General features: G+C 36.9%; 1 protein-coding gene across 1 annotated transcript in view; it reads left to right on the forward strand.

The window, feature by feature from the left end:
- The window catches only part of ARNT2 (aryl hydrocarbon receptor nuclear translocator 2), a 222267-nt gene that overhangs the window by 40995 nt on the left and 165988 nt on the right, over nucleotides 1-15284 (forward strand). The window contains exons 4-5 of the mRNA XM_069098683.1: nucleotides 4884-5097; nucleotides 10565-10778. Coding sequence (XP_068954784.1) covers nucleotides 4884-5097; nucleotides 10565-10778 — 428 coding nt within the window. The remainder of the gene's footprint in view (nucleotides 1-4883; nucleotides 5098-10564; nucleotides 10779-15284) is intronic.

Consider the following 15284-nt stretch of genomic DNA (forward strand, 5'->3'; position numbering starts at 1 on the left):
TCTCCTCCCTTCCCCCTCCCCACTCCCCACACAGTGGCCTACTCCAGTTCTAATCAATCCTTCTACTGTTCTGTATGGAATAAATACCCTGCAGGTAACAAATTCTCTATCTTACACCTTTTCCTTCCTCACCTTTTGCAGCTTCTGGCAGTGACTGAGATCTGGGCCCTACTGAACAACATGGCATCTTTGGCCACCCTTTCTGGCACTCCAAATAAGTTGTCATGATGGAGGAACCAGAATACTCTTTCCTTTCCACTACTGCTTCCAAGCTCAGTAATCTCTCCTCCTTTAACGTTCATTCAATGCATCTTTTTTCAGCTCATCTAAGCCACAACCTGGGATTACTGTCACCATCCACAGACTTTGCTACTATTTAAATGCTGCTGAACAGAACTGGAGAAAATAGAGAAATTGTGCTGACTCTATCTACTACAAAATTATGTTAAATAATCTCAACTAGGCTTTCCCCCACTAGAGCAAGGCAAATCTTTTACACCACCCTAATCGATTGACTGCCACATCATAGTGACTTTTCCAAACCTTTTCATCCTTCTGCCCCTCTTTCATCCTTCCCTTTCATCCATTCCATCCTTCAGCCCCCTGCCCCACCCTCTCAGTTAAGAACTTTGCCCTTCTTGCTTTCCCTGCAGCCTTTGACACTCTAGATAACCCTCTTCTCTAGTTTTTTTTTTTTTTCTGACACTGCTGTCTCCTGATTCTCCTTCCTGTATGCTTCTTCTCATTCTCCTTTATGAAATTGTCTTCCAGGTCATACCTATTAACTGTAGGTATCCCCCAAGGCTCTAGCCTGGATCCTCTTCTCTTCTCCTTCTCCTTCTATGCTATTTCTTTTGGTGATTTCAACAGCTCCAGTGGATTCAATTATAATCTCTATGCAGATTCTCAGATCTTTTTTATCCATCCTCTCTCCTTCCCTCTAGTCTCACATCTCCAACTTCCTGTTGGGTACTTTGAACTACTCCTGTAGACATCTCAAATTTAACATGTTCAAAACGGAACCGTTTATCTGTCCCCCTAAACTATCCCTTTCTCTAAACTTTCCTATTACTGTCAGAAGCACCCAGGTATCCTCTCGGTTACCAAGCTCAAAACCTAGGCGTCCTCTTTAACTCCTCACTCTCATTTTTCAAATCCAATCTATTAATTAATTAATTAAACCTTATTAAAAATTCTAACTATTAAACCTTCACAATATCTCTTTATGCCCCATTCTCTCCTCTGACCCTGAAACCATCCAGGTGCAGAACTTTATCACCTTTCCCCTTGACTGCTGCTGTAGCCTACCAGCTACAGTCCTTCTGTCTCAAGTCTCTCCATGCATCCTCCATTCATCCTTTATTCAGTGATCAAAGTGACTCCAAGTCCAATACTCCACTGCTTTACCCAGAGACCCCAATTCTAGTCACTTGATGCTGTCTTAGATTTCTCTTTTCCAAAGGACTCCTCGTTGCCTTGCTTCTCCTCTTTCCACTAGTGTCAGTGCTATAATGTTCCTGACAGCCCAAGGCCTAGCAGTGTATCTGGTTGACTACTCAGCACAAAGGACCAGTCTGTTTTGCAGAGAGGTAGAATATGTTCATATGCAAACTGATTTTCCAGTCTCTTCACCAATAGAAGCTTTGTTTCACTGGCATCAAAGTCTAATTTCTTTTCTTTGCTTATGTAAGCTTTTTGAATGATTTTCAAACTTATATTAAAAATTTATGATTTTGATATTTTTATTTTTTCTTCATTTATTGGGAGACATTGAGTATGTCATTTAATAAGAATAATCATGTTCTTATTGATGTTTTTTTTAGGTATTTGGGTTCCTTGGGGTCAAGGCAGTTCAAAGTAGATAATAGCTAAAGAAGATACTTGCTTTTACTGTATAAGTTGATTTTCAATTTTTTCCTGATTATCTGGATGGGTGGCATGGGTATTATAAATATCCTCTAATTCAATTCAAGTTAGTTAACACCCTTCTTGGCCTCCATGCACTTAGGTCCCATAATCAACAACAAAAATTAATGGATGTCTATGCATACGCTCAGAAGTTTGTTTTATTCTTGAATTTGATACCAAGGATGGTGTGAGGTTTTTAAACACATGTGATTCCAATTTTATTTAAGCTTTATTTAGATTCTCTGGAGAAAAATAAAGAAACCCTTTCCCTAGCTTCCTTCCTTGCAACATTTATTAAGCAACGACAGGCTTCTAAGGTGCTGTGCTGAGCAATTTGTTTCAAACCTGCAGCCTTAGATTTTCATAGCAATGGCCTATACCTTAACCAAAACATGCTATTTTGGTTCAGTTCCCAACCCACACAGTATCTGCTTCCTCAAATTTCTCTCCTGTCTCCACTTCTCTAATCTTAGACACCAAAAAGAAAAGAAAAAGTCAAAATTAGTTCATCAAAATAAGCATCTTTATATTAAAATTTACCAATGCCTTCTGTTTTCCCCTAGCAAGTCCCCCCTGGGCCTGAGAGTCAGGAGACCTGGGTGTTACCCTACCACTACTTAGCAGTATGAACTTCCATTATTTTCATAATTTTTCTGGGTCTCAATTTCCTTAACTATAAAATGTGGGGAAGGGTAAACTAAGGTCCCTTCTGACTCTAATATTCTACACTAGGTTATCTAGAGAACAAAATAGCAAACCACAAAACACCAATTTTTAATAAAACGATTTTGATAGCTTGCAAACAATAAGCTGGTAAGCAATTCCACCTTGACTCTAACAAAATGAAACCTGACTGGGAGATGACAGGCCCTCCTTTGAATTTGCCTGGTCTCTTCTTCCCATTTATGAATAAGTATCTTGCCACAGATGGGCCATCTCATATTCTTTTTTTTTTTTAAAGCAATCGGGGTTAAGTGACTTGCTCAAGGTTACATGGCCAGTTATTTCTGGGTGTGGTGCTAAGTATCTGAGCCTGGATTTGATCCCCAGGTCATCCTGACACTGGAGCCGGTGCTTTTACTCGCTGAGCCACCTGGCCGCCCCTCATCTCATATTCTTAACAAAATGAATGGTTTGTGGGAAAGCAAATTGTCTAACTTATCCTTGGATGCCTTACCAAATGTGATAGATTTTCAGGCACTTGATATTTTCAGTCCCATCACCACTCTCCTGATAATCCAGAATAAAACTGAGACGTCATCAGTGACCCTCCTCTCTTTCATCCTAAAGTATTCCAGTGATAAGCAACATCAGCTCTAAAACTCTTCAGGATCTCCAGTAGATTTCCATTGTTTGGTAATTAAATCCAGACTCTTCAGGTATCTGTTCAAAGCTCCCCAAAGTTTGAGGTACTATTCTACCTTTTTAACTTCATCTTCCAATATTTCCCTACACATATTTTCCTCTACAACCAGAGCAAGCTCTTTATCTCTTAGTTCAGCCTACCTTGTTTTTCAATCTACCTTTTTGCTCATTCTGTTACCTTGGTTTAAGCTACCCTTTTCACTCCCCTCTGTTTATCTTGATCTTTCCCATCCTTCAAGGTCAATCTCATAAACCCCTACATCTTTTCCATGAGGTCTTCCCTATCTACTCCAACCTAGACTGATCTCCTTTATGTGACCACTTAGAACACGTAATATCTGTAAATAGTAGTTAATCATAATTGCTTCATATCTTTACTTAATTATTCTGTATTATATGTATGTGTGTGTGTATGTGTATGTATGCCTTGCCTTCTAAGGTAGACTGTGAATTCCTGGAAGAAAAGAACTACATCTTAGTGCTTCTTTGTGTCTAACCTGGTGCTGTTACATAATAGGAGCTTAATAAATGTTCATCATGTAGACATTAATCAAGAAGAACCAGGCACTAGCCAGTCTTTTTCTAGGGACTACTGGTTTACATATCTTAAAGTGGCTTCAGGGTATGCCTTGTGTGTGAAGGTATAATCAGCAAAATAGTCCTTTGAGTTGATAAAGGATATAGTGCTAATCCAGACATGTATAGGCAGTGTTTGGAGAGAGCTTTGTTTAAAGATTATTAGTAGTCATTGCTGTCACTGGCATTGCAACTGGCTTTTGGATATCCCTTGTAACATCCTATTCTGGTTATGTGCAGAATGTTTCTAGGCACAACCTTTTTGCCAGATGTCAACTTTGTATCATTGTTAGTTTAACTTTGGTTATTGGTTGGCATACTCTCTTAGCCCATCAAGTTACTTATGACAAGGAGATTGAGTATAAACACTTCTGTTAGTTTTACATTGAATTTGCTAGCAGGAGAATTCATCAAACTGCTTTTTTGAGGATTTTAACTGATAATTTTAGTCAATTAAGGTATGAGTTCTGTACTTTCCTTTTAGCACTAACAAGAGCAGTAATACAAAGACCATAAACTATAAGCTTTACAGTTCTTTGTTCCAGGCCCAATAGATTTTCTTCCTTAGCAGAATAGCTGTATAGTTGCCCACTCAGTATAGAGTAAATCTTTGTCATTTCTTTAAATTTGCTCCCAACGGTAGAACATTTTTGTGTTATATGCACTAAGCCTGCTTGATTATGTATCAGGTTTAATCACTAAAGTTACTAAATAGGGACATTGGAGCAGTTAGAAAATGAAAATAAAAATCCAAAGATCCAAGAACAACATATTTATAGAAGTCTGTCCACGTTGTACACAGAATTAAGCGTGCTAAAGTTTTACAACTGTTATATTGCACAGTATTTTCCTTTTTTTGTACCCACCCCTCCTCTTCCAAAATACATTGTTCTTAAAATTCAGTAGACCTTGATTACCTAGTTGAATACTTTGCACTGACTAGTTGGGCTTTAAAATAATATATATATATTATCTAGCAATACCCAAGCTGATGCTTCTTTTTTTCCCTCCCTGATTTCCTTTTTCTCCTGTAGAGAGAATCACAGTGAGATTGAAAGGCGTAGGAGAAACAAGATGACCCAGTACATCACAGAGTTGTCGGACATGGTTCCCACATGCAGTGCCCTGGCTCGAAAACCAGATAAGTTAACCATTCTGCGCATGGCAGTCTCACACATGAAGTCCATGAGGGGGACAGGAAACAAATCTACTGATGGAGCCTATAAGCCTTCATTTTTAACAGAGCAGGTAACACTACCCTTTTCCCCCATTGATTTATCATCTTATTATCTTTTTCAAGTAATTCTCATATGTTGGAACAACAAAAAGAATGAATGACATTGAGATGATACTCCTGAGCCCTTGGCAAATGCCCATAGTTGTGGGGAGAGTGTGGGAGAGATGTGACACAGGGTGTAGGAAAAAGACAATCCATAGAAAAAACATAAAAGAAGAGACAAAAGAGACAGGAGGAGATTCAGGAGGGAGTGATAATATAAAAAGGGAGGAGAGAATTTAAGAAGATAGGTTACTTAACAGTTTCAAAGACTACTGAAAAATCATTAAAAATTGAACTAAAATCATGGGATTTGACTTAGGAGGTAACTAGTAACATTCTGGAGACCAATTACAGGGGTTCAAGCCAGATTAGAGGAGATTATGGATGTTATGGATTTATAACATAGATGAATTATTGTACTTCATGTAGACATGGTATTTTTAGTACTCACCATTTAACATTAGATGTTATGAATAAACATCTTTATTCTTTGACTTGATCAGTACAAAGTAAAGACAGTCCCTGTGAACTGCTGGTAGACAGAACCTTTGTGTTCTGTATATAGTCTAGCATATTAAAGCATTCAATAAATAATGAACACTTTAATAAATATGTAAGGAGTCATTTGATTCTTTTCTTGACCAGCGTTTTTAGTCTCTCTCTGTTGATTGATTTTTGTTTTCAAATGTACACAAGTCTCAACTATCTTGAAAAAAAAACCCCAAAACACTTTAAAGAGTTTTATGCGACTTTGTTATTTAGTAGTTTCAGTCATATCCAATTTTTCATGACCCCTTTATGGGGTTTTCTTGGCAAAGAGACTGGAGTGGTTTGCCATTTCCTTCTCTAGCTCACTTTACAGATGAGAAAATTGAGGCAAACAGGATTAAGTGACTTGTCCAGGGTCACACAGATGGTGTCTGAGGCTGGATTTGAAATCAGGTTTTCCTAACTCTGGTCCTCTATCCATTATGCCACCTAACGGCCTTCATGTGACTCTCTCGTCCATTTAGTTGCTCACCTGCTTCGGACAGTTTCACTTCCAAATACTTCAAAGTGATCTCTCCCCTCCATTTTTTCCATCTAGTGTAATGGAAGGAATTTTGGACCAGGAAGCACAGGACTTGGTCATCTGTTCTCATTCTGATACTTAAAAAACAGGTGACTTCTAGTGAGTTGTGTTTCCTTTTGGTGCCTCAGTTTTCCCTCTGTAAAATAAGAGGGTTGGACTTTCATCCCCCTTCTAATTCTCAATCCTATGTTTCTGTTCCTTTTTTTAACCTCTCTAACATCCATCTTAGAATCTCATTAAAACTACGAGACTCCTGAAACTAGTAATTTAATGATCCATAGACACAATTCAGTTGCAGTAACTTAAGGAAGACTTTAGCTTCACATTGGTGGGGAAAGCTATGATCTGTATCTTTCCCATGTTGAATTTAAAGTGAAGATGGTTCACATGAGTAGAAATACTGTGGTGGAAAGAGCACTGGGCTAAGAGGCAGAAGACCTGGTTTCTAGTTCCTTTTTATGTGCCTAATTAGCTAAGTGACTTTGGGTAAGTCACTTAAAAGTCCTGCCCTTCTTTTTCCTTATCTGTAATAGTAAGTGTGTTCAGAATAGATTGTTTCCAATGTCTATTTTAGCTTCTTGAAACCCACAATTATATTGTCCTTCTGAACTGTTTATTTAAATGTATCTTATTAATGATTTTTCCCATGTTGAAGTTCTAAAACTAAAAGCCAGGGAGATTAATTGACCAAATTTATAAGACACAGACTTACCCAAAATCAATGAGCTGGTCTGTGATGGAGCAGGTCCGAACTCAGGGCTTCTGACTTCAGCTCTTTGATCTATACGATCATGCTTGGGCTTTGGGAACCACACTTAACCACAGTGAAGATCCAAAAGAATCTTGATGGGCTAGAATGTGAGACCAAATCTAATAAAATGAAATTTCATAAAGGAAAATGTAACATCTTACCCTCAGGCTCAAAGAATCATCTTCACAAGAACAAGGTGAGGGAGGTATGGCCAGGTAGCATTTGTGTTAAAAAAGAACTTGGTGCTGTAGTGGACTATGTGCTCAACATGAGTCAACAGTGTAAGCTAAGAAAGCTAATCCATTTTAGGCTACATTAAGAGAGGAATTACACCCAGGATTAGGGAAATGATAATCCCTCTTCTCAAATCTGATCTGAGATATTGTGTTCAGTTCCAGGCACCACATTTTAGAAAGGATGTTGATATACTAGAGAGTGTGTGTGTCTGTGTGCACATATGAATACATATACATACACGCATGTAAATACACATATACCTATAGGCATACACATATATGCATATTAAACATGTACACACACATATAGTACATTATATTAATTTATATTTTTATGTTATGCTATATTATATTACTTTCTTTTATATTATATACTTATGCTAGCATTTTTTTTATTACTTTAAGATCTGCTAAGCACCTTACAAATATTATCTCATTTTTATCCTTACCACAACCCTGGGAGACAGATGCTATTATTCTCATTTTCATCTGAGGAAACTGAGGCATAAAGAAGTTAAATAACTTGCCCAGGATCACATAGCTAAATAAGTGCCTGAGGCTGAATTTGAACTCTGATCTTCCTGATTTTGCATCCAGCTCTCTACACTGTGCCACCTAGCAGCCAGTAGGAGAATTTGTTAAAGGAATTCCCTTTTTTTTTTTTAAGGTGGAGCAAAGAAGACAGAAAGGACATGATTGTATTCAAGTATTTGAAGGGCTGGGTCATGGAAGAGGGATTCAATTTATTCTACTTGATTTCAGAGAATAGAACTAGGTCCAATATGTAGGAGTTTTCTAGTACCTGATATAGGTTTTATATAAGGAAACATTTCCTCATAATTGTATTCATCTAAAAGTAGAATGAGCAGCCAAAGGAAGTAATGGGTCCCCTTTTTATTAAAGGCCTACAAGCAAAGGCTAAAGAACCACTTGTCGGGCCTGTTGTACTCTTTGTCAGCTATGAATTGGACTAAGTGGCCTCTGAAATCTTTTCTAAGATTCTGTGATTCTGATTTATGAACCTAAAGCTTGTATATATGAGAGAGAATTATTTGAAACCTGAAACTCAGAATATAGTCTGAAATGAATATAAACTCTGAAATAGTATGAAATACTTTTTGATTAGTAAATTGTTGAGTCAAGTGAGAGATATAAAAAGTAATGACGAAATGGGGCCCTTTCCTCAAGAAGCTTATAAAACCTTCCTTTTATAGAGGACCTCTTGGTTAAAGCCAGTCATTAAAGTGGTCCAGCTTTAAATATATCTCCCTGTGAGGCTTGCAGCCACACAAGACATGCAAGTCTCTCACTTCTATTCCTTGAATAGCTGATTTATTTAACTAGACAGTTCCTCAAAAGAACATGCAACATTTATGCTGCTGCTTCTTATATATCAATTGGCCTGTCTTTGTTTCTGTCTTTGATACAAGATGTAAAGTATAGCCAGATGCCTATTTGTTAAAATAATGACTTTCCTTAAATAGTACCATTGTTTGAATTCATACTGCACCTTCCTACTGAGCTGGAAATAGTTGCCATATTTTACATAATTATAATTCCAATTAGTGCAAATTTGAATACATGCCACCACTTCATTCACAGTGATTCATTATCCACTAACACGGGCCTGGGAGAAAATCTGTAGGCAATATTTGTATATAGTAAGCAATCACATAAATACATTTTAAATTAAATGGACAACTTGGTCATTTTGAAACTCTTAGTCACATTCCTGATACAGTATCTTTCTATATACAGAAAAACTAGTCAGGTTCATGTGTATATACATTGTCTGAACTTCTTAGACCAAGTAGCAATAGCTTCCTTCCCTTGCATTAGGAAGGAAGCTGCACCTCATTCCTCTGCTGTGCAGACAGCATAAATTGATTTATACAACTCCATGAGTTGATGTGTGGCATTCTGCAGCTGTAATTGATTCCACACAACTTCCTCCTTTCAGCTTAAAATAGCTCTGTTACTAAGACCTAAGAGGCATTTTAGGGTGTGTATCCCATTTCTCCAGGATTTATCTATATGAGACATTGTGATATAGTGGTAATAGGAGTTCTGGACTCAAAAAATCAGAAAAGGCAATAATCCTGGTTCTTCTGCCTGCCTGTTGAGTGTGCTGGGAGTAACCTTCCCAGTACTTCAGTTTCTCACGCATAAATTGGGTTAAATCTACTCTACTCTCCTTCTAGGATTATTGTGAAAATCAAATGAATCTTGAAATGGTAGCACTGGAAGAGAACTTAGAGGTCATTGAGTCTAGTCCCCTCGTTTTAATTTTTCTTTTTTTTTTCTTTTTGGAGAGGCATTCAAGGTTAAGTGACTTGCCCAAGGTCACAAAGCTAGTAAGTGTCAAATGTTGGAGGCTGAATTTGAACTCAGGTCCTTCTGACTCCAGGGCCAGTGCTCTATCTGCTGTGCTACCTAGTTACCCCAGTACCCTCATTTTATAACAAGGAGAAACAGAGTTCAGAGAGAGGAGGTAACTTGTCCCAGTCTCTACCATATGTTAGTGGCAAAACCAAGACTGAGATTTTATGATCAGAAATTTAGAGCTAGAAAGGATAAGAGAGGTCATCATTTCCCAGATAAGGAAACAGAGGCCCAAGTCCTCCTGACTCCAACCCCCATCCTCTACCCATTCTGCTACACTGCCTCTCAATGGACTAGAAAGCTCTTGATTCTCAGTATGGCCCCCCTTCTACAGCAGACAGAGATAATAAATGTGACTGGGGGCCTTGTGAAATAAAAAACACCACACAATCAAAGGGGATTGTTTTTTAAATTACAGTTGCTGTTGTTATATTATTATGAGGACAAAGATTCAGCCTGGGAAGAACGGGAAGTGGATGCAAAATGAAGGTGCATGCCATAGTGAGAAGCAGAGTGGCCAAAAATTAGCAGGCAGATATACATATGGGCCTTCCTTCTTCAGTTGCACTTGGCTTAGGCTGTTCTTGTAATACTGACACTATTTGAATGTTCACAGAAACACAGTGTTGCTACTATGAACAGTGGTTCTGCACTAGGTGTATGAGCCCAATCCATACCAGTCAGTCAATAGGGAATCAATAAGCATTTCTGAAGGGCCTGCTATGTGCCGAGCACTGTGCTAATTGTGTCCCAAGTTCTTAAAATTAACTTTGCAAAAAAAAAAAAAAGGAGTGAGGGAGTGGGAATACAAATCACCATCTCCTTTTCTAAACAAATTGAGGGGTGTATTCATTCTAAGTCATCCATCTATTGGAATATTCCCACCAATAAGGTGGCCATAACATAATCACCAGGCGGTCAAAGACAATGAGAAAAGTGAGCTTGCATTTGTATTTGCTTTTTTGAGTTTCCTAATTGTGATCTCCTCTTCCAAGGAACTAAAACATCTCATTCTTGAGGCTGCTGATGGATTCCTGTTTGTAGTTGCTGCTGAAACAGGGAGAGTTATCTATGTGTCCGATTCAGTCACGCCTGTGCTGAACCAACCGCAGTCGGAGTGGTTTGGCAGCACCCTCTATGAACAGGTTCATCCAGATGATGTGGAAAAACTGAGGGAACAGCTCTGCACGTCTGAAAACTCAATGACAGGTCAGTGATCTCTGTGGTGTTTTGTTTTTTTAATATAATCCCCTCTACATGAGGTTTATTTTATCATTCAGAGCTAGTTCCAAGAAAGGACAGAGTAACTCAAAGCTGCTTGTAGCTTAAGGACTGGCTTAGATTGGATGGCTTTGCCATCACTTGGGTTTGTGAATTCCATGCTCAGTAGACTGCTTTCCCACTCTCCACTTCCTGGGAATTTTCTTCTGAACACTGACATCAGTTGGTGCTAGAATTGTAATAATTGCCACTTAGCATGAAGTAAAAGATCATAGTTTCCTAGATTCAGAGTAAGGAGAGACCTTAAAGGTCCTGGTGTCACAATCCTTCATTTTGCAAATGAGTACACTGAGACACAGAATAGTTAAGTGACTTGTCCAAAGTCATGCGGCTAGTAGATAGGTAGAATTCAAACTTGGGTCTTCTAATTCCACATCTAGTCTCTATCCACTATGCTAACTAGCTGCTGTTTTTACACAGGAGGTTCATCATTTTTATCTGTGATGTAAATCACAGTAATTCCATATTCAGGTCTTAGTTACAGGAATATATAAAAATAGAGCATTGTAGTAAATATTAAATAGCAAAATAGTAACACTGTATGTCAGGCTTCTTAAGGAGACAAACACATATGAATAATTGATACATTTCTCACTAATCTTTAACAGCTGTTAGAACTTTATCTCACTCTGGTTCTACCCCAAGACTTAAAGAATCATTTCTATGGTTTATTCCTCTCTTTCAAAGGTTGCTTCTGAAGCAATTTCCAATAGGATTTGTAAAATAATCTCTTTCCTCTTTTTTGGTGTGAAATAGTCAAAGAAAAAGAGAGACAATGTTTCTGTCTCTTGGGGATGTTTTTACTAATTAGAAAATTTCTCTTCCAGCTTTCTTCTGACTCCCTTTTCCTGAGAAACTGCTTGTATTTTCACGCTGTCTTCTTATCAATACTTCACTTGTGAATAGTGACTTTCTGTTCTTCATCTGAAGTCTGTCCCTAGCACCTGGCTTAGAAAGAAACAACAACTTTAGAGAGTCACTCTGAAGTAATTTCTAAAAGAGTATTTCAAATGGAGATAGAGAAAGACACAGTTAAACACATTTTTCCCACATATTTTTATGAAAGTGGTTTAAGAACAAGTTGACATGGTATATAACAAAGAGAAAATATAGGCAGCATCAAATAGTCTTTATCCTATCTTCAAGATGGTGACTGCCATTAAAATATTTATTTTGTTCTATTGTGTTCATAATGTACACTAATGTTCATTTTTCATTTGGACACAAATGTTTGTGTTGCTTTCATTTCTACATTCTCTACCTTAGCTTTCATTGTGATCCACATTTCCCCATTCTAGGCTGTTATCTTGTAGTATGATTCCACTTTGGACCTAACTCTTCCCAGGCAAACAGAATTGGAGAGTTGAGGGAATATTCCAGGTTATTCTAATAAAAAAAAGCTCAGCTACTAAAGGAAAAAGGATGTTAGGGGCTTTTCCCAATTGAATGCTTCCATTGCTAATCAGCTGGTCATTTTTCTTTATTACATCACAGACTTAGAGGTATTTTTCTTATTTTCCTTATTAACAGTAATAGCAAATGGCATTAAGAAAAGCTTTAAGGTTTTGTAAACAACTTCACATATGCTATCTCATTTGATCTGCCACAATAACCTTGTGAGGTAATTGCTACAGGTGTTATCCCCATTTTATAGATAAGGAAATTGAGGCTTAGAGAAATAGCCATTGACATTTATGGGATTTTTGGAGACTATCAGATGAGAACAATATGGTTGAATCAACTGGGTATATCTACCCAGGAAGACATGATTGGAAAAGATACAATAACTACCTTTCGATACTTAGGAGGGAAAAAGATATCAGAGGAGATAGACATTCTCTTGTTCCAGACTAGAAGACTTAGATGAATGGGATGAAGTTACGTGGAGGCAGATTTCAGCTCAGCTCATAATTTGAGTTGTCCAACAATAGAGTGAGCAGCCTCCTGAGTTACTAAGGTCTCTACCCCCAAGGAATGTTCTCGGAGAGATTTCATGGACACCTCTCCAGGATGCTGTAAAAGGGAACTGGGAAACTTGTCTAGATCAGAGGAGTCAAGCTCAAATAGAAACAAGGGTCACTAAACTGTATATGAGGATCTCTGTGGGCCATTTATTGACTTAGAAACCATGCATGTTTATATGCTGATATTATTATTAGCAATTATATTATTATTATATCCTTATGCTGTTACTAATTATTAGTGTTATTAATAATTGATATTGAATTATTGGATAATAAATTAATGATATTAAAATTATAATTATTAATATTAATTTGTATATTGCTACATCAACACATTAAAATCAGATAGGAGCTATATCTTAATCTAAGTTGGGTTACACTTAAGAGAGTTGTGGCCACCAGTTTGATACCGCTGGTCCAGGTGATTTCCAAAGTCTTTTTAAACTTCCATATTTTGTGATATTGTAAAATAACGTAAGTCTTAGAAAAGTTTAAAAAGCAATATACAAGTATAGGGTATTTATTATTGAGAGCAGGGACACTAATGAAATGTTATCCTCCAGATAAGATCCTTAGGAAGATGAGGATGGCATAACATTTACATTGAACTCTTCAACTTAGTCAGCTTAGTTCATTATGTAGCTATCAAATAAACTGTATCCATTACCATAAACTGCATAGATGCCAGCTGCTTATTACATCTTGAACCCATCCCAGAAAATCTGTTGGGAATTTGAGAATGTTTTAACACAACAAGAATAGTTATAATGAAGTGTTATTACTTTACTCTGTACATAAACACCTATTTCTCTGTAATAGCACTTTATGTTGATAACACATTTTTAAAAAAATGTTTGAAAACATATGTCATTGTTTCTAGTGCTAGAACAATTCAGGAAGTGCCATCCAGGAATGGTATATATATGGCAATGGAATCATGTCAAGCTCAGGGCAACAATGATCAGGTGGTGAACACTAGTTCCTAGGCAACCTCTCCTGCTCATCTTCTCTTGCCATCAGAATAGCTCTTACAAAGCCTATGGGTCAGGCTTCTTTAGTGACTATGACCTGTGCTAACTGATGTCATTTATCTCCTGTCCTACCCTCATATCCCACTGTACAGATAGATCTTTCTTCACTTCAATTTGCTACCCCCTAAAATAGTCTTCCACTAAAATATGGGCACTATTAACAATATATACATATATATACATACTTGTTTATTATACATATGTAAATGTTTAGTTGAGTCTTGACTCTTATGTGCATATCCTTGCTTGAAAAAGTCTCGGTCAACCTTAATAGAAGTGATTGAATAAGAGGGTTGTATAGCACTTCTAAAAGTTTCTAGAGAGTAAAATGATCAGAATCATCATAGTGGACTATTTTCCTAGATGTCTTCCCCTTAATACTTTAATTCCTTAAGTGACACCTGTGGTGTGAATCACCATCATTATAGACAAGCATTCATTAAATATTTACTACTTGATATATAGCATTATGCTAAGGGCTATATATGTATACATTTATATGCATGTATGTATAGCAATTCCCCAATAGATGAGTGATTGAATGATATGAAGAAATGGGTCTCAAAAGAATTGCAAACCATTAATAACAATGTGAAAGAATGTTCTAAATCACTAATAATAAGAGATAAAAATCAAAACAACCCAGAGGTTTTAACTCATCCCGTAAAATTGGCAAAGAAGAAAAATGATGGGCATGGCTTATGTTGGAAGAGTTGATGATAGGTACACTAGCACATTGTTGGTAGATCTGTGAATCAGTGTGATGAATGCAATTTGGAATTATGCAAATAAAGTGACTAAAATCACCGCACCTTTTAATCCAATGATTCTGCTCCTTGGTTTTACCTCAAGAATGTCATTGATAAGGAAAAAAGTTCCCATATATGCAAAAATATTTATAGCAGTATTTTTATAACAAATAATTTGAAAGAAAATTAATGCTTGTTGGTGGGGGATATATGAGTAAATTGTAATGTACAAATATAATGGAATATTACTGATATGTAAAGAGAAACATTGAAAGATTCATAGGATCTGATACAGAGTGAAATAAAAATGACCAGTAAAACATTAGGCATATGCAAAATGATAACAGTATAAAGGGAAAGAATAACTACAGAACAATCAAAAGTGAATATTGCAAAATTACAAAGAAAAAACTTGTTCTTCAAAGAAGAGATATGAGAAGGCCTCCCCATCCCTTTGCAGAGGTGGGAGTTTCAGAATTTTTTGATGTATTGATCAATCAATTCTATTGTTTTTCTCTTATTTTTTTTCTTTAAAGATATTGTTATATTTGGATAGCTCTTTAATGAGGGGAAGGAATAAATACTGGGGATCATCTCTAGTCATTGATGTATAACCTGGTGAAAACTAATAACACTATAATTAAGATTTAATTTTATTTGCTATTTTTATCTAGCCCTACAATCATACAC

This window comes from Petaurus breviceps, unplaced genomic scaffold (genome assembly GCF_028583685.1).
Source record: "Petaurus breviceps papuanus isolate PSGF00001 unplaced genomic scaffold, PetGlider_PUasm1.0 37, whole genome shotgun sequence".
Lineage (NCBI taxonomy): Eukaryota > Metazoa > Chordata > Mammalia > Diprotodontia > Petauridae > Petaurus > Petaurus breviceps.